Source organism: Callospermophilus lateralis, chromosome 14 (assembly GCF_048772815.1).
Source record: "Callospermophilus lateralis isolate mCalLat2 chromosome 14, mCalLat2.hap1, whole genome shotgun sequence".
Taxonomy (NCBI): domain Eukaryota; kingdom Metazoa; phylum Chordata; class Mammalia; order Rodentia; family Sciuridae; genus Callospermophilus; species Callospermophilus lateralis.
In genome coordinates, this window is record NC_135318.1 from 79,540,293 (window position 1) to 79,560,344 (window position 20,052).

At 51.7% G+C, this 20,052-nt stretch overlaps 1 protein-coding gene across 1 annotated transcript in view; it reads right to left on the bottom strand.

Moving 5' to 3' along the window:
- Rmnd5a (required for meiotic nuclear division 5 homolog A) overlaps positions 1-20,052 on the bottom strand; it is a 37,872-nt gene continuing 17,820 nt past the window's right edge. The window contains exons 3-9 of the mRNA XM_076832842.1: positions 18,161-18,295; positions 16,764-16,864; positions 10,021-10,187; positions 9,279-9,444; positions 6,816-6,918; positions 5,263-5,417; positions 1-4,134 (exon numbers count right to left, since the gene is read on the bottom strand). Coding sequence (XP_076688957.1) covers positions 4,071-4,134; positions 5,263-5,417; positions 6,816-6,918; positions 9,279-9,444; positions 10,021-10,187; positions 16,764-16,864; positions 18,161-18,295 — 891 coding nt within the window. The 3' untranslated portion in view covers positions 1-4,070. The remainder of the gene's footprint in view (positions 4,135-5,262; positions 5,418-6,815; positions 6,919-9,278; positions 9,445-10,020; positions 10,188-16,763; positions 16,865-18,160; positions 18,296-20,052) is intronic.

Consider the following 20,052-nt stretch of genomic DNA (forward strand, 5'->3'; position numbering starts at 1 on the left):
CCACTTTTAAATGTGCATTTCTTTAATTTTTAAAAATATACACAGGAGAAGCCATGTGTTTTACATAGGAATACACACATCACAAAGCATTTCTTATAATTTTCCAAAACTCTTATTATATCAGTCTAAAATTTATAAATTAAATATATCAGAATTTTTTTTAAGTTAAATGAAATCCCTGAAACTACTAGATATGCTCAACTTTTTCCAAAATCAAATGAACAGAGAATGAGTATGGTGTGTGTTAAGTTGGGTTTATTGCCTATAATCTATAAGATGCAACTTTATCGTGCCTTTGCAAACAGGATACATTTCTTAGAAAACAGATCAGAATCGTCCATACATAGAGCTCTATATGATAGATTACAGTGCAACACTATTCTCGTTACATAATTATAGAAATACTATAAAACCCAAGAGCACAGGGTAAGCAAAGAAATACGATCCTGAGCCATCTGAACAAACGATTTGATGAATCCTTTTAGTGTAAATTTAGAAAGCACAAAGGAGGGGACCCCACGCACACACGCGGTCATGAGCAAAGCATACCCAGCGCCTACCCGCCGGTGGCAGCATCTGGATGGAGCCCACAGCTGCTCGCTCCCGCCCACCTCCAGCCCCTCCTGGCCCCAGTACATTCACTCCCACCGGGGCCCAAAGAGAAGGTCAGGCCCCAGTGGCTGCGCTGGAGGAGGCTGGCTGCTGCTCAGGAAGCCCATGCACATCCTCACCCAGTGCGGTGGAGCCCAGGCTGCCAGCCAGCTCCGGCTGCCCTGCCTCTTTGGAAGTAAAGGAAGCATGTGCCCACTACAGTTCACAACTGCAGCTTAAAAACACCTTAAAAACAAAATTTTATTTTTCTTATTACATCTTAAAGTAAAACCAACAGTGGAAAATTCACCCTAAAACTAACTGCCTCATCTGCTATTAAAATACATCTGTCACTCTATTTTTGGTATCTACTCAACTACAGTCCCACGGAGTCCATGAAGCGTGAGCCGGGAAGTCGAGCTCCACCTGGCCAGGCTGCCAGCACCATGCCCCCAGCCCCGTGTGACGCCACAACAGGCAGCGCACACGCAATTGAGTGACGAAAGGTATTTGGTTTGTCTTCACCTTGCCCATCCTAGCGATGAAGCTGCCCAAACCAGGTCTCCACACCTTCCCTGAAGATGACCTGAGTCTGCTGACGAAACTGACTGGCCAGAGGCCATACTTGCGCTCTCCTGAGCAGCCCATCCAGTGTAGATGACCAGGAGCTCTTGGCCTCTACAGTTTCTACCATCCCCAGGTGAGACAGTGGAGGTGGAGATGACTCAGCGTGAGACCACTGAGCTGGATCTGCGCCACCTGTGGGATGAGCTGGAGAGAGGACCCCGCCTACATGACCTGGAGTGCTGCTAGGGTCTGTCCAGTCTGCTGCCACAGAGACTGAGATAAGACCTGCTCACAGTCTTCCTATTTTCAGTTAAGTGCTCACACATTCACAAATACACACCTATGACTATGAGGTGGCTCTTCAACATTTTAAAATAAAGAGGCACCAATACCCGTTAATTTATGTATTAGAAGTCTCATATGATCACCCAGGAAACAGAAATGACATCTGTGATGATCATATACAGGGGAAAGGATGGAGACCAATCTGAGCCCTGTGCAGAGTGTCCTGGACAGAGGCTCCAGCTGGCCAATCTGACTCTCTGGTGGGCTTCTGCCAGTTGAGCACAGTCCAAGGACTGCTCCCCGCTGGCCAGTGAAAACAGCTCTGAGAAAACCTTGGGAACCATTCTGGAACTGCTCTCCGCCTCCACCACCAGTGTGGCTGTGAAAACCCCGCCTTTCGCCCAGCGGAGGCAGGAGACGGGTGGCATCCTCTGCCTGGGGAGGTGCTGGATGGCACTGCTGGAGCAGGACAGGTGCTGTACCGCAGCCTCTTTGGTTAAGGTCTGGCCTCTTCCGAGCCCCTCTCCTGCACACGGAGTCGTCAAGGAGGTTTGAGTCTACACTTAAATAAGGTCAGGAGACAGTTTTTGTGTGAACTGTCAGATGGAGAGAGTTGCAGACCGGGCCTTGCCCCGCCCAAGGCGGTGGACTCAGGCCCAGCCTCAGGAAGCTGTCAAGTCAAATGCTCATTAACACACGTCCTTTTCAGTTTCACGGGCTGCACAGGAAGCTGTCACAAGGACTCCCTGCACTACAAGGGGATAAGGCAGAGCTCTGGCCTTTGTCCTTACAAGTGGCCCAAGCAACTGTGTAAAGAGGCTCACTGCCCAGAACTTGCCACCAGCCTCTAGGACACATGTCACCCAAACCCCATGTGAAGCCCAAGTGCTGTATAGGAGTCGAAGGTGGAAAGAGGAGAATAAGTTGCAAATAAAGTGAATTTCTGGCCTAGAGAGAAAACCATCACAAAAGAAGACACCTCAGAATGTGACTCACAGGAGAGTCTCCTGGCCAAGCAGTGACACTGGCAGCACCCTCTCTCTTCACCTCCTCACCCCAGAGAGAGGCTGCTGGCTGCTGCTGCACAGTGGCTGTGAAGAGCCTTCCCAAGTGACACGAGACCGCTGCAGGCCACGCAGCCGGGCACCAGTGATTCCTGGCTGACCTACCCAGCCATGGTGGCCATCGACGCAAATTGGGCCCCAGGGCGGCCACACAGGCTCTCCTGCAGTCTCCTCCACAGACAGACCCCAGTGCTCCCAGTCCAAATCTGCTGTCTCCCTCCCTCATCAGTCCATGCGCAGCTGATGACACAAAGCGCCATGTCCTGCTCTGCTTCTGTGGTCATCTTTCTGTATTTTCTCGTAAGTACTCCTGCATTGGTGTCCAGCTCCATGGGATGAAGCCAAGTTGGCCAACTCCTGGTGACCTCCACACGACACTCTTCTCATGAGGGAAGTCTTCTGCATGTAGTTCCTCTACAGAGAAGGACCTTGCACGTGGCTCTCCCTGACAGTGCTGTACATGAAGACACCTCACAAGAGAAGTGGTCACCATCTGCATCCACCTGAACCACAGAGTCACAGTCAACAAGATGCTGCCCCTGCAGGGGAGAGGCCCGACAGAATGCTAATCCACCTGCTGGATGGAGGTGGAGAAGGACCACAGGGAGGGGCAGGCAGCTGGTGCGTCAGCACTGGAACAGGCTGCTTCCCTTCCAGGGATGGTGTGCAGAGCTGTCCTGCACACGCCCACACAGCACCACGCTAGCTGGCTGCCGGGAATAGCAGGTGACAGGTGGCCAGTCCTGAGGGCAGACTCCAAAGGACAGGGCCACCCAGACCAAGAGCACACTTCTAACTTCAGAATTTCATTTTATTGAACACATTTTTAAAACAAGCACCTCTTAGCAATTAAAGTTTAAAAAAAATAATAATATTCCTCCCACTCTGTTCTAGCGGAAGACTTCTCACACCAGCCTGCTGAATTCATGCCGGTATTTTACACAGGCACCCGCTGGGGCCAAAAGGAGACCCGTGGCAGTGTGCCACCTCCTCAGCCAGAGCTGGAGCAGAGGGAAACATGGGAGGGCAAGCGTGGACTCTTGTCACAGCCGCTCTCCACTTCAGCAAAAAAAAAAAAAAAAAAAAAAAAAAAAAAAAAGGCAAAGATAGGTTTACAACCACAATTCAATCTGCCAACCTTTCTCTGAAGAATTCCAACTAATCATGTATATATAACACGAAAGAAAGCTTTTTCACAAACATTCTCAAGGCTGACAATTATCAAGAAAATGACAAAGTAAAGCAGGAGGACATTAAACGCGTGGCGGAGAGGGTGGTTTCTGTTTCTGCTTAGAAGTAAAAAATCACCATATAATGAAGTACAAAACCTGCACTGAATGCGACTGCTGGTGTAGGTGCTGATCAAAAACGCAGACCAGAGGCAAGAAGCCAGGGGTGGCCCTCGCTGGCTGGCTGCAGGCTCCCTCGTGTGCAGCGCTGGGCAGTTTCCAGAGCACTCGTTGCATGACACGGGAGTCCTTGGTCAGCCGACTCAACGGACACTCTCTTCTGAATGACCCACAATTCAGTTTCACTTACAAATTGCAAACTAAATTCATTTCTTCAGAAAAATATTTGTTTGGCATCTCCTGGACTTTGTTCCATTGGGCAATATGGACATTTTAATCTGAAAACAAGACAGAAAAGACGGAGTGAAGGAGCAGGAACGGTACGAGCACTTCATTCCACCTCCTGCAGAAAATGCCAGGCGATCACGGATGCCCTGCAGGTGCGCTACCAGCCTAGGAGACCCAGCCACCCACACCCCCACTCTGGCTTGCAGGGTGACCACGCTCTCCCTTCCTGTAAGTGCTGAGCTTTGAAGGGTCACAACGTCAACCAGATCTTAACCCCCAAGGTCGTCTTCAGTGGCAAAGGGTGAAAATTGTTTTAAACAAGGTAGTCCTCTAAAGTTGCTTCTGGGGTTTCAGAGTGGTTCAGTTTCTCTTCTCCAAAGGTCTTTAGGCTCCTGTCATGACTTCCACATGTGTGGACCGCAAGCCCAGAGCCACGCTCACCAGAAGCTGTCTGCAGGCCTTGCAGTGGCCAAGGGACTCAGACAGTCTGTGCCAAGACCAATGAGCTGGCAGGCTTCTGGCTGCCACAGATGCCACCCTGGGGGGTTGCTGGGCAGTCTGGGAGGGGCACAAGCAGCTCTCCAGCCAGGGCCTCCCATGAAAGAAGGACCTCACCATCAAGGGTCTAATTGACGCAAAGAAAGAAGATATAGCTACCTGGGCAGTCAAGAGGCCCCTGAGACTGGCTTCTGGCTCTGTTTTTTAATTGGATCCACATTTCCAATTGTGAGGACTTACACATCACACATGGAGAAGGGAACTCACTGTGACACTCCATAAAAAGTCACCAGGAGGAACCTGGCCAGACACCTGTTTCCACAGGGTGGAGTACATAGCTCTAACCAAAAGAGGGCTCTATCAATAGGACATAAAAAATCTCTAAGACAACAGTCTAGGGAGAGGGGCACAGCGCTCAATCATAGCAGTGGACCACCATGAAAAGGGGCTGGGGAGATGCATCACCCACCCAAAATCTCAGGATTGAGGATTGTGCCTAGAAATCTACTCGTCAAATCCACAAATGCACCAAACAGACTGACAAAAGATAAAACCCACCCATTCTGCCAAACAGTGAAAAAATCTATTCCTAAATCTAGCTCCACTCATGTACCCTAGTTCTTCTCATCATCTCAAGTTCCAAGAGACTTCCACAGTCACATCCAACACTGGACACTTACTTGCTACCATTAAACATCTTGTTCAGGGCATCTCTTGATATAATGTGACCACAGACCAACTTCATGGGTGGATTGCTATCTGTTGTTTGCTGACGAAGGATGGGACAGGCAAATATAGAGTGATACCAGCACTTTTTACCAAGGTCCACTTCAATCTGCTCAAAGAGAAAGAAACCAGAGCAAGTTACGGTTCAGAAAGCCATCTACGCATTAACATATCACTGAGCAGCAGGCACTCCCAGGCACTCCGTCAGACCTCTGTTCTTGGGGGAACCTCCTCCAGTAGGGGACTCAGGCAGGCAGTCTGAGGAGTCAGTCTGTCTACAGTGCTCCACCTCTGAGCACATCCCCATCCTAAATACTCTAGAAAACCCACCAGGAGAAGGAGCACAGCCCCCAGAAGCCCAGCACACTTAGCCAGATGATAAAATGCAAAGTGGTGACCTTTAAGGACAATCTACACACAGCTCACTTCTCACTTCAGACCAAGTTTCCCATGTTTTGTAATGGTCCAGAGAAACTGCCTGAAACAGGGCATTAAGGAAGATTCAAATGAACATTCTGTGACCGCACATTAACCTATGACATCTGTGCTTTTTCTCTCCGTTGAAATTAAACAAATCATAAAAACTGAAATCGGCTAGGTGTGGTGGCAGTCACGTGTAACCCCAGCAACTTGGGAGGTTGAGGCAGAAGGATTCCAAGTTTAAGTCTTGCCTCAGCAACTTAGTGAGAGCCCGACTCAAAAACTAAAAAGGGTTGGGGATGTGGCTCCGTGGTAGAGCACCCCTGGGTTCCATGCCTGGTACTGGAAAAAAGAAGGCTGCCCACGGAACGGGACCCGCAGGGCCCCCTCCAGTGCCTGTCCAGCCCTGGGCAGCCTCTGGTCCCAGTCCAGGCTGCTCTGCTGTGTGGGCACTGGCCTAGCTGGGAGGCTGCAGCATGAGCAGGCTCAGCCCTGCCCCCTCGCTCTCTGAGCACAGGGACTGGAAGGCGTCTGTGCCTCTAATCACAAGCCTTTAAGCAGCTGGGCAACCAACAGGCTGGTGGGCTAGCTGGAGAGCAGGCCCCGCAGAAAGGTGCGATGCACATTTTAGGTCCCTGCAGGGTCTGGACACCACATGGAAGGAAGGACAAGTTCAGGCCAGCCTTGGTGCCGACTGTCGAGGAAGCAGCTGTGACACCCTAGGCCTATGCTGAAGCTGCACCACAGCTGCCCACCCCCTCCTCTGCATACGCTGGGTCTGGGGCTGAGGTGGCCGGACAGAGGCACGGCCTGGTGCGCATGCTGCTGGTCATTCTGTCGTGGTCCTCATCTCCATTTTTCATTTACACTTTATTTTCCACAGTGCTGGGGAGCAAACCTAGGGCCTCGCACATGCCCATCGAGGGCTCTGCCACTGACCTACAGCCCCATAGACATTTTTAAAAAACCAACAACTGTCAGATGGCCACAGCAGTATTACCCAGTTGAAAGGCAAAATGGACATTTAACACCCCTGGAACCCGCAGACCCTCCAGGAGGGCAGTCAGCGCCCACAAGCGGCACTTACCGGGAGCTCGTCCTTCTGGTTCCACACACCGGTGCACTGCCTCTGTTCGATCACCGCCTTGATGTTGATCAGCGCTGGCAGCGCCACGCAGCCCGCCGAGAAGCTGGCGGGGGAGGAGTGTCAGCTGCAGGTGCTGGGCTGGTTCTGGGAGACCCAGGCCCTGGCTACTGGACAGCACGCAGAGCCTCCACCTGCCAGGGCCAAGCCCAGCCTCTCCCACTATAAGAAAGTACCTGCCTTTCTCCCACCTCCCGACTCAGTGTGTGTCTCCCACAGCCACTGAGAACCAGCCCTGTCCAAGAACAGACCCCACCTCATCAACATGGGAGAAATGAAGCCTTACATCTACTATTTTAAAATTCTCATTTTCTGAAAGGGTCCCAGTTTTCTCAATGCCTAGAAAAACAAAGCTTCCGTCCACGAGAAGAGGAAGCAGCACTGGCACCCATGCTGAGGGAGGGTCAAGAAAGGTGGGAAGCGTCCAGTCAGAGAGGGCCAGTTGGGACAGGAACCGAGGGCCTTGCCCTCCAATCGCATATCTTGGCCCCTGCTTCAAGGGGGAGGGACGTCCACTTGGCCCCCCTGGCCTCTCCTGCTCTCCCCCTCCCACGCACCCAGGACACTATCATTCACTTCCCTGGAAAAGGCTGCGAGGCAAGCTTCCTAGAGAAAGCTCAGCCAATTGGGAGCCTTTACAGCACACTCTTGGTCACAGCAAGTTGTCACGCTTGCCAAGACCCGACTGAAGAGGCTCTGCTGAACAGTCACTAGTGGCACTTTTTCTTCCGAGGTTCCTCCTAGACCTGGAGCCCCTTCCGGGTGGAAGCACCACTTCTCGGACCTGAGAGTCCCTTCTCAGGGCTGTCCCTAGTCCCGCCCAGGCTCCTCCCATGAAGAAGCCTGTCAACTTTGGACACTCCTGCGGCCACCACAGCCCAGGCTCCTGGGGCGCAGGCATTGACATACCTTCCTCGCATGCCAACCCAGTCAACTTCCTGTGCACACCCCACTTTAGCACCCGCTCAGGGGACCCCAATGGACAGCAGCACCACAGGCACCAGGGCCAGAGACACCACCCGTCTCCTGTGCCAGCATGGAGCCCAGGGAAAGGAAGGCAGTGGCACAGTGGCCACCTTGTACCCAGGGGCTGGCACATACCAGGGGCTCAAACCCTGTTGAATTAAGTGAACAGAAAGCTAAAATGTTATTAAAACAGGTCCTTCAACTTTGGTTTCAGGATGCTTTTACAGGCTTAAATATGAAGGATCTCAAAGAGGTCTGTTTTTTGTAGGTAACATCTATGATTTAATGTATTAGAATTTAAAACAAATGAAAGGAACTTATTCACTTAACAACTTCACCCTATCTCATGATGAGTAACGCCCTCACGACAACACCTGCTTCTCCAGGCGGAGGGTGTGCTGAGCAGACAGCTCCGCTCTCCCACTCCCGCTCTGCAGCCTGCCCCAGAAGGAGGCTGCCTGCTGCAGGAAGTCTCAATATACAGCACCTGACTGCCTTTCCAGATACCTGGCTACTCTTCAGCACAATACGAAAGCTCAGCAGGCTTCTCAGGGTGGCTGCAAAATGGAATCTGGAAGCTGACCCCTGAGGGTTCTGTACTCTGCTGCCCTGAAATCTACTGGTCCTTCACACTCTGAATGACGCTCCTACCCGTGATTGATTTTCCTAACATCATGTTAATTACGACCTTCCCAATGCCTCGCTCCATTACATAATGTCCCCAAACTCTTGTTAACACCACCTGCACCCCAACAGCCTCTGTGCTGGAGAGCTGGCGAGCTCACGCCAAGGGCACTAGTATTGGAGACTTTCTAATCCAGCTTCAAGTCCTCAACTTTACATCATGGCAAAGATACTGTTCGCTGTTATTTTGGACACACAGGCCTCCTGCACTCATTTGGAGAGTGTAAGGAACAATGGTTGTCAGTGATTCTTTTTTTCTTTTAAAGGATTCTTTTTCTGTTGTTGTTGTTATTTTTATGCAGTGCTGGGGATCAAACCCAGTGCCAGGCAAGAGCGGTACCGTGAGCCACAGCCCTGGCCCTGGCGGTTATTGGTTATCTAACTCCAACTGCACACAGGGAGGCAGGAAGCTCAAGGCTTTATGCCACCTTCCCAGTCCACCACCCAGAACACTGAGCAGATGTGCGCTCAAAGTCAGGACTGAGTCAGATGGACCACCCTTAACGTGTGGTCAAGTGTAGTAAGTATGGCCAGCACCTCTCAGCCTGCGCGTGGCTAGACTGTCCCCAGGTAACCCACCACCATTTCTGCATGATCTGTGCAAACCTCAGCACTGGAAGAGACCACCGAGGTTCCTACTCCATTCTGGAAACTGCTACCTAAAGCCACACCTCTGTCGAATGGCTCAGCCCCTCGGCTCCAGTCACCACGACAAGCCGAAGGGGCTGCCTGAGGGGGCAGCACATAGCTCCATACCTGACGCTGAGAGGGGACTCCACGGAGAGCCCCAGGAGGGCGCAGGCGTCCCGTGTGAAGATGTCACAGATGTCAGCCCACTGGTTTGCGTCAAGCAGGTGCACGTACGGCGAGTTCTCAATCCCTTGTCTCAGGTACACGAGGCTACCCATCAACACCTGAATGTCTAAATGAGAAAGTGTTGTAGTCTGCAGGTGCAGGCAACAGGCTGAGGCAAGGGCAGCCACCCAGCTGACCCCGCCTGAAACAACGTGAGGCCCACGGCCGGGCCTGGCCGCAGAGCCCAACCTGCAGCCCAACTCCTGCTCCCACACAGGCATGGCATAATATCACTCCCCAAGAGTGACTTCGACGTCGTGAAGGAGCTGCCACATGTCCTGGGCGCAGGCAGCTGGAACTCCCAGGCCACACACAGGGAGCAATGGCTGCCGCCGGCTCTGTACATGGACAGTGAGGCCAGGTGAGGTGGGCAGGAGGAGGGTAAGCACACAGCTGCTGCTCCCCCTCCCCGCAGGCTGAGGGATCCCCAGCTGCCCTGCCTCCCGGAGTTGCCCCTGCAGATGGTGGAATGTTCAGTCTCACTGGAGTCAGCTGAAGCTTTTTTGAAGAAGTAACTCTCATCTGCAATCCTTTTAGTTTATTAGCAAATGCATACACTAGACCTCATGGAGACCACCCCTTCTGCTCCAGTGGTGACAACAGACCTGTTCCAAACACGGAGAACACCTGGCTCGAGACTCACCTTTTTGATGATTTAGGGCAAATGGCTGAAAATTTTTAGCATACTGCAATGCCTCTCGCTGATTTGTAGTTCCACCCATCAACAAGCTAATGAAGTACAGTCGGTGCAGCTTGAACTCCAGGGAGCTGTTCTGCGCTATGAGCATTTCTCGGTTTGACACTGCCCACCTGAGGAAAGAGCAGAGTCGAGATGGTCAGGAACATAGGGAGCTGCCACCAAGCTGCCTGAAAGCTAGCGTGGCGTGTCTGGCTGCCCCCTGGTGGAAGGCTGGGGCAGCACCGCCCGCACCAAAGCCCAGAGGAGGAGGTTAAGCTGGATGATCACAGCAAGTTTCCCACCAGGACAAGGACCACATCATCACAGAGGCATCTGGGTGTGAGCAGGGCCACGCCCTGAGCAGGGATCCCCAGGAAATCCTCCCTCCATGCCTGGATCCTCTTTCCCTGTGAAGATGGCCTGCTGACAGGCCAAAGAACCACTTACTCCTGAACTTCCACTTTCATTAGCTAAAGACGGTGCCACTCACCCTGGGACTAACAGCAGCAGGCAGGCATTTGTCCCCAGGGTCCTCCCCACACCTTAGGAACTAACACTAGACAGATAAGTGTGATCTTCCCATGCCCAAGAGACCTGTGCAGACCTGGTGTCACCAAGGGAAAGAAGAGTACCCGGTTCTGATCTGTCCAATGGGGCGACCTACACCTCAGGGCACAAACAGCCTAAATAACCCCTGCACTGGGACCACCATGACAGCAGGGCAGCCACATGCAGAGAAGGACCCCAGCCGCTTGTTCAGTCTGACTCCCCAAACACACCCGAGGATAGAAGCGGCTGGTATCTTATTCTTTGATTTGATTTTCAGCTGGACAAATACTCCCCACTTGACCCAATTCATCAGTCAATGCAATCTGAACTGAGTATGAATCAAAATCTGTGTTAACTCCACAAAACACCAGAGATCAATGTTCCAAGTTCTACACGGTCAGCGGACAGGACTCTCACTGGACCACCCAGATCACCCTTCCCAAGGTCTGCACACGCACTTCTCAGTGACCTGCAGGTGACCCAGATCTCAGAGTCACATCACAAAGCTTCTGGCTTCAAAGTCAAACTGGGTTTTAAGCATTAATGGTCTGGATCTTGGAAGTACCTATTCACGTACCTCTAGGATCCTGGGCACCAACCTGGCCCTCCCAGCAGCCGTCGTCTATGAACACTAGCCCCCAGCACGAGCACCAGTGTGCTGGCTGGGGTGGCCTCCTTCCTGTCTGTCCCTGATGGGGACAGCACCACATCCACATAAGGTCACTCAGCCAAAGCTCACTCCACACCCTCAACTCCTGCAAGCATGAACACCCTCTCCTCTCTCTCTGATCGGGGTCTACACGTGCAGGAGGTTAGAAAGTCAAGCAAGGGAGCTGGACAGCAACTATGAATTTTAATAAGAATGAAAGCCAACAGAAAAAAGGCAAAGCCCATAAATAAGCAGTTCACAAAAGAAAATAACCTCATTTTCACAGGAAAATGTTCATGATACCATGTTAAAGGAGGAAAAAGTAACTTTTAGGTAAGCCCCCACCCCCCAGCTGTGGTGTCAAGGATTGAACCCAGGGCCCTGCACACCCTAGGCACATGTCTACCATAGAGTTGCACCCCCCCAACCCCTCTTCTTTTTAATTGTTTAATTTGAGACAAGGGCTCCCAAGGTTGCTGAGACCGACCCTGAACTTTTGATCCTCCTGCCTCAGCCTCCCTAGCTGCTGGGATTACAGGCATGCAGCACCATGCCTGGCTCTAGTTACCAGGAACTTTAGCAGTAGTTCCTTGGACAGTGGATTTTTATCATCAACTGCTGCGGTACGGCCTGACAGCCATGTGCACTGTCAGCCCAGCACGGGGCCCACCCAGGACCACGGGTTCCTTAACAGTCTATGCTGGTGTCTCCCGAGTTCTCTACAGTGAAATGTTACCTTTACATTTGAGAAAGTAGTACCTTGGTAAGCTCATGTCTAAGTAAGATTTCTTCACTAACAGTAATTACAGATTATTTTTCCTAAAAGTAATTCAAGCTTTTCAAGCTATAAACATGCAAATCTTTTTTGAAACTTGCTGAGGCATTTAGATAATGTAATTCCTAATTTACTATTTGAATTTGTTTACACATTTTTAAATTATGTCACCAACAAATAATCAGAATAAAGGGAATGTTAAATCCTCCCTCTGCTCTTCAAGAAATGTTTAGAAAACTAAATAGAAACCCATTTCAAAAACAACATCACAAAACCCAACACTCACACAACCAGGTCTACACCATATTCCCCAGTGCTGGGGAATAAACCCAGGGCCTCACACCGACCACTGGGCAACACTGGACCACTGGCCACGTCCCAGCCCCTGGTCAAGTCAGTCTACTCTAAAAGGCTTCTTCGTGTTACTTCTGAATACTTGTAAGACTGGGATCTGCAAAGCAAAGGGACTTCTAAGCTTCTCCCTTCCTAGCAAAGTGTTCTTCCTAAGCTAAGGATGATGTGATCCACTTTTACCTCTTTCTGGTCAGGGTCCTCCCAACCCCCAGAATTGTACCCATGGACTCATGATGGGACTTCTTAACCTCAATTCCTGGGCCACAGTTGACTGGACAGTAGGCAGAGGCTGCGTCTCACAGCCACGCCCTGCGCTGCCTCTGGCCAGCTCATCCACCTGGCCCTGCTTTGCCCCTCCCATCAACGCCCTTTCACGTCCACTTCTGGAATCTGGTGCAGGTTCCAAGCAGCATTGTCACACACACTAGCTGCCTCCCCAGGTAGCACAACACTGTCAGCTCACACTGACACCCCAGCCAGCTGGGCCATCTGTCACTGGCAGTGACGCTCTAACATTCCTGAAGTGGTATCTTCTCAACAGGGAAACTGACTTCGGCACTGTAGCCTGAATGTCAGACTGGAATTTGTTTTTTAAAAGTCTCCAGCCCAAAGTAGAAGTAAATGCTCCACTTAGGAAGGAGCAGCTCCCACTCTGCGGGGCCTGGAGGGCCCTGAGGCGGGCTCCGCACGCTCCCCAGCCGGTCGGGCCATGTACTGCAGCACTGGCCGGCGTCACTTTCAGATCTTTCTATCACATCCAGTTTCGCATCCAGCAATCCGTCTGCATGATCATCTGTTTCTGTGAGGTGTCACACAGTTTGCCACTGGGCCCCGGGCAGGTATACCACGACCCAACACGAGTGACCTGTAGAGTGGCGACGGGCTGTGGCCATGATGCAGTCTGTTAATACGTGGTGGTGACTCAGGTCTGACCCACATCACCGCAGGCCATACCTGTGTTACTTAACACAACTGTGACAAATGGAACTTGGCAATGTTGGAACCACGCCCGGTGCCCTGGCCACAGGTCCAACTCGAATACAGATAGCAGAGGAAGGGCACGGTGACTTCGGGTAGATGGCCCAGGCCCCGTGGAGCAGAGGCACCGGCAAGTCAAGGTGTCTGCAGCCCACTGTCCTGAACCGCAGAGAACCAGGGGAAAGTGAGGTCGGCCTTCTGTCCCTCAGAAACCTCAGGCCTCCCTCTCTCCTCTGAGAGCAGCTGGCCAGCAAGCCTGGAGATTCTCCCAGTCAACCCAGGGGCCAGGGCAGTCAGCCACCAGAACCAGCTGCAGGCCTTTGCCCATGAAGAGTGGTCAGGAGGGAAGGAGGCCTGCTGAGGACGGGAAGGCAGAGACCGACAGAGGCAAACAGCACACAGAGAACCTCATGGCAACATCCCGCAGGTGACCTCGCTGGGGCAGCTAGGGAGCTGTCGAGTCATCCCCAATACAGGTGCCAGCCAAACCCACCAAGCACAGGCACAACCTGAGCAGCTGAGAACAGGTGGGTGCGCTCAGGGCAGGCTTGTTGCTGGCCACAGGTGCAGAGCTGCTGCATTCTCTGTCTGGCCTTGACCCGACTTCCCCACAGTCCCTGACAGCAGTGTCTGGGCCCTAACAGGACAAAGTCAGCCAAGGGTTCTTGGGTACTTCCATATACTGCTCAGGGCTGTGTTAATTTTTATTACACCAACCATCTTGGAATATGGCCACATGCATGTATTAGCTACACTCCTTCAAAAAAATTTTAAGTTTTCTTAGCTAGGAAACTATAATATCTGGGAATTTGATTCACTTGAGCAGGAATAAGGAAGACAGTACCGTGATCAACCCGACAACCGCCAAATCCAAAAAGACTACCAAGCCCACGAACTAAAGAGCACAAGCTGTAAGTGGCACCAACAACCTACTGCCTTGGAAGCACTAGAAGACCTGTGTCACAAGAGAGCCCACCACTAGACCATGTGGTGCCAGGGCAGGGGTGGATGTTGGACAATGGGGCCTCCAGCAAGAACGTCTGTAATTAAAGACTCAAATCCCCATCACTATGCCAGCCAGTACTCTAACCCAAAGTCCAGCTAACTCTTACATCCACTCCCAACCACCCCTGGAGAAGGCCTGCTGCCTCCCCACCCACCACAGGGCCAAGCTCTGGTAACCAGCTCTGGCACTGCCACCATGTTCTCCAAGGAAGAGGCCTCTGGGCCTCCTGCAACAGCGACTAAGGTGATGAAAAGCCCACACAGTCCCCCGAAAGCACCGTCAGCTTGACTCCGCTGCAGGCTGCTGAAGACTCGCAGCTCCATACTCAGAATCTCCATATCATTCAGAAAATAACGGGAAGATGTCCACCTTCCTGGTCTCCTCCAGAGACCTACCACAGCATCCGCCCCTTCCTCCCCTCACCCCCAGCACCTCCCAAGGCTGGCTCCATGCGACCACTGCCTTGCCGTGCTCAGGGAGGCTGCCCCACGCCGTCCTCTCCTCTGCTGGAGGGAGGCTCTCTTGGTCTGTGTCGGTCTCCTAGGATGAAGGCTGATGCCGGGGGAGTGAGTGACATTCACCCAACCCCACAGGTATGGATGTGGGTAACACTGGGCTCTGGGTTGGGTCCCCACTAGAGCTGGAGACCTTAGAAGCTCAGAGTCTCTGTACTCACCTGCGCCTGCTCACACACACTTCACAGAGATGCCCAGCAGTGCAGAGATCAGCAGAGTGCCCCAAAGTCCCACATGGCAACTGGCCACGATATCAGGCAACACCAATGTCAGGCTACTCATTTTTCAAAAGAACTTAAATGTGACATTAACTTATTCACAGTGGTTTCCTGACGATTCCCTGTACTGGCTAGCATAGTGATGGGGATTTGGGTTTTTAATTAACAGCAGAGCAGCACCTCCCGCTCCCGTCCCATCCCATGGGTCCGGTCTCCTGGCCACTTGAGGGCCTTCGAGTTTGAGCACTTATCTCGGGGGGGGGGGGGGGGGCGGGGGGGGGCGCGGCGGCTCATGAAACCCTTCTCCACAGCTCTAGGAGCTACCTGCCCACTTGGGGCAGCATGGCTCAGGGCGTACTCAGGTCACGACTCCTTCTCCCAAGGAAACCGTCACCCGCAAGAAATGTACAAGGGACAACAGAAAAAGGTGTTACAACCCAATCCCTTTCCTCGTCAGACTCCACCACTGCTCTGACTTCCACACCTGCCCCTGGCACCTCCCTGCCAAGTGGCTTCTTGTGGGGAGGGCCTCTCCTCCCTCAGTCCTGGCACACAGGGGGTGAGTGGGAAGTGTACCCTCGCCCCTCCGGCTTTCTCAGACCAGGCCACAAGAGAGGGAGCTCCGGCTCTGGTGGAGGGGCCGGCTGTCCAAGCCTGGCTGTCACTGGGGCCCATCTCCTCTACAGCAAGACTGCACCCACAGGATGCCACCACTAGAAGAAAGGAGACCCCAGACACTGGGCATCTGGCCAGGACCACCGGCGAGAGGCAAGTCCCAAGTCCCAGGGATGTGCTTGCTGCCTGCTTGTCAAGGATACCTTCTCACTCTCTGCGATCTCTCCCTCTCCCTCTCCCTCTGTGCTCTAGGGATCAAACCCGTCTCCTCACAAACGCCAAACACACAATTTCTCTAAAGCCTGGCAAGCTTTTTATTTACTTAGGTACTGGGACTGAACCCAGAGGTACTCTACCACTGAGCTACACCTACAGCCCTCTGTAAGTTTGATTTTGAGACAAGGTCTCTCTCAGTTGCCCAGTCTGGCCTCAGCCTCCCAATTTGCTGGGATTACAGGTGAGGGCCATCACACTGGCTACTTTCTAATTACAGGGCTGTAAAATAAAACAAGGAAGAGCAGGTGACAGGAAGCCAAGCTCAGCCTTCAACACCTACAACATTGGTTATTGGGCCCTTTATTGAAAAGTCTGCTAGCACTGCTCCAGAACAGTGCCGTAACTTCCTCAGATAATTCCTGTCAGTGACCAGTTCTTAAAGGAGCATCAAGAGGTATAGTAGTCGTGAACAGAGCTCCATGACCAAACGTCTGCACTCTCCACAGTCACTCTATCCAAGGAGCTACTTACACACCTCCCCAGAAGGCTGGCCCAGAGTCCAGCACCCTATGGGGGCTCAAACACCCTGTCACACAGCCTGAGCAAGGGGGGTCGTCAGAAGGGGTCCCACAGAGGGTGGAGCACCAAGGACCCAGGGAACCTCTTACACATCCCCGTATTTCACTGGCTAAAAGAAAGAACTCTCTACAGATCTCTCTGACGTCTACCCCAGGTAAGACAAACACATCTAAACATGTCTAAAGTGCTTTCTAATTTAATTTTCGTACAGTTCTTTCAAAGTATCCAAAAGAAGGCAAATTCAGTAACTCACTCCAGGGCAGGTCTCAGAACTCTGACTTTTAAAGCTTCTAATATCCGATTTAACTCCACAAACGGTTCTTTCTGACTTGGGTCTACAGAAAGACCAGATTCCTGAAAAACAGAAAGAGCGTTTGTTAGCAGGAATCAGGATGAAAGCAGCATAGTGAGTATACTCCAGATCACAGATAGCTGACAGCTCCTGGGACAGGTGTCTCCATGGTGGAGACTAATGGTGGCCGTCACTCTGCCCACCGTGCTGCAAGGGGCACCTGTGGCTTCACAGGAAGGAGGCTGTGAGACAGCAGTGCTGGAGGGGTAGCTGCCACCCTCGAGGGCTGAGGACAACTGAGAAGCAGCTAGGTCACGAGGCCTGGGAACTTCAGGGAAGGCGGAGCACATGCTGTGCACTCCTCACTGCCTCCCACTCTGCGTGGGAAAATAAACTTCATGTTTTTCTAAGCCACTGTTGTTCGGGTCTTTATTATTTGAAAATAAACTTAATCCTCAATGATATAATTTACTATAAGAAATTTATAGACACACAAACAAAATCCCAAAAGGTTCAGAGAAAGATTTGAATTATCATTTATTTGAATGGTTTAAAATAGAAAAGGCTTAGATTATAGTTCAGTTTGTAGACCGGCTTTAAGTTACTCAGTCCTATTGGCCCTTCATTTCTCTAAACAGAGGGAGACAACACATGAGGGCCTACCACAGTTCCCAGTCCCTCACCAAGACCCTGTCCCGCCCTGGGCAAGCTCCCTCTTTCTCCAGGCTTCACCCTCCCCCATCTGCAGACCCCGGCCCACCATCTGCAGAGCCCGGCCCCCCATCTGCAGACCTCAACCCCTCATCTGCAGACTTCCAACAACAGTCCCCACTTCCTGGGGCTCAGAGAGCAGGAAACACAGGGCGGGGCCTGAGGAGCCCTCAACCCAGGCAGCGGCTGCTGTTGGGACGGCAAGGCACTGGTGAACCATCCCAAGAGCCAAGGCCCACCTCTAAAAGAGAGAAAGGGCAAACATCACGCACCCGAAGTAAACTTTACTTTGGAATTCGTTTGATAAAAAAAATCCTTAAGTGGGGCCAGATGAGGAAGCAAGCCATGCTTCTGTCCAGGCTGCCTCTCTGCTGCACAATCTCCCTAGCCACAGAGGACTAGGGAAAGCAGTCTCTATTGATCCCTTGGCTCAGAGCCTGGGACCAGCCTTCTGGGCAAGAGTTGGGGAAGAATGGAGGCCGTGAGTTTTAGGACTAAGATTGGCACCACTAGGAAAAAAAAAAAAAAAATTTACCTGTAAAATGAGGTCCAGCCTCATTTTAAAATCTATCAACAGCCTGCAGAAGACTCGACCCCCACTCTGCAAACAGCATCACCCAGAGGCTCCCCCGCGGACACGCTGATACCTGGCAGAGCTCCTCGGCCACGTCCAGCATCCCCTGCCGGAAGAAGTGCTCCACCATGACCTCATTGAGGAGCCGCTGGCTGTCGGCCTGCCAGCAGCCGTCGATCCCCACACTGCTGATGTCAGAATCGAAATTCTGGGAAAAGAAAGGGGGGTCATGAGTCCTGACCAATTCACCCACCCACCAAAAATGGTCTCCGCTCCCCTCTAAAGTTTCCCAGTAAGTACCAATCCTAACTTATTAGACACCACCGCAGAAGGGACTCTCCCCCCCATGAGAGCAGTCACTCTCATGGGACTGCTAACAATTCACACCCCCGCTGGCAAAGGCATGGGGAGACGGGAGCTGAAGCTTCCGGGCTTGCTGTGCAGCACCGCATGCCCAGGTCTGAGCAGCACACTGGAGACGCTGACAACAACACTAAGGCAGACTGGCGACTGTCAGGCACATTCTCAGTGAACACAAAACAAAACTGACACTGACACTACAACCCAGAACGCCCATCAGGACTTGTGGCCTGAACCCAACCAGCTCAATCACTAATAAATCAAAGTTCTCCACCATTTTTCCTTTTTTGGTTACCAGAGATTGAATCTAGGTGCACTCTACCACTGAGCCACACGCCCAGCCCTTTTTATACTTTATTTTGAGCCAGGGTCTCACTAAGTTGCCCAGGCCACCTCCAGCTTGCGATCCTCCTGCCTCAGCCTCCTGAGTCGCAGGAATCACAGAGGCACATCACCGTGCCTGGCTGCCACTTCAGAGCACTGAAAAACGATGACTGAGACACCCAGGGCACAACGTGAAACCGTGTGCATACAAAGAGCCAAGAACATCTCCACACATACAGCAAGAGGTGACCAACAGACACCAATGCCAAAGTGACAGAGATGCTGGAGTCACCAGGACTTCAGACCATTACAAAAATGGTCTAAGAATAATAAGGGCCACAATCTTGAGGCAAACGGAAGAACTAAAGATACAGTGAACAGAATAAAAACTCACTGGATAGATTCAAATAGAACAAAATCGCAGCGCAAAATGTCAGTGAAGGTCATTGGAAACCACTCAATCAGAACAGAAAACAAGATCTAAGAAAAAAAAAAATGAACACAGCCTCAACAACTGGTGGGAAAATACAAGAGCTAACAGTCGTGTCATCACTGAGCCAAAGGAGAGGAGAAATGGTGCTGTGGAAAAGAGAGCTGGAGAAGAGCCCGAGTGCGCAGACCAAACCTCCCATGAAGAGGCCCGAGAACTCTAGAGGACAGGTTCACAGAAATCCTACCCAGACACCTCTCATTCCATCTCTGAAACTTAAGGACTGAAAACCAAAACTCAACAGAACCTGCAAGCAGCTGGAGAAAGCAGCAAATGACTCCAGTGATCACAGACTTCTGTCACCACCACAGAAACCAGAGTCCAGAAAGGAGAGAGACAACGTCTTTCAGACTCCAGAAGAGCAGAGCAGTATCCCAGTGTTCTGCACCAGTGAGTGCGGCCTTCAGGAGTGAAGAGGACAGACAGACACTCTCAGGGGAAGGAGAATCCAGCCTGTGGCGGGCAGCCTGGTTCTGCGGGAACTGCTCAAGTGCATTGTGGGACAGAAGGACAGCGAGCTGAGCTCTCGAAGGAGAAGCATCTACATCATGGTCTGAAAGTTGCCTTTGTCATAGGCACTACCCCCTAGTAAGCCTCTAGAACTTGCTTTTCTAAAAAAGCACATAAACTCAATTAGACAAGATCTTTAGGTATAAGTGAAATTACAATGCTCAAATACAGGCTGACCAGATGAGAACAGGTAGGAAGTAACTGGCAATGCTACCACAAACAGCCCACTGTTTACAATCGCCACAATGCAGAAGAGCGTTCCTCTCCAAAATTTAGCACAT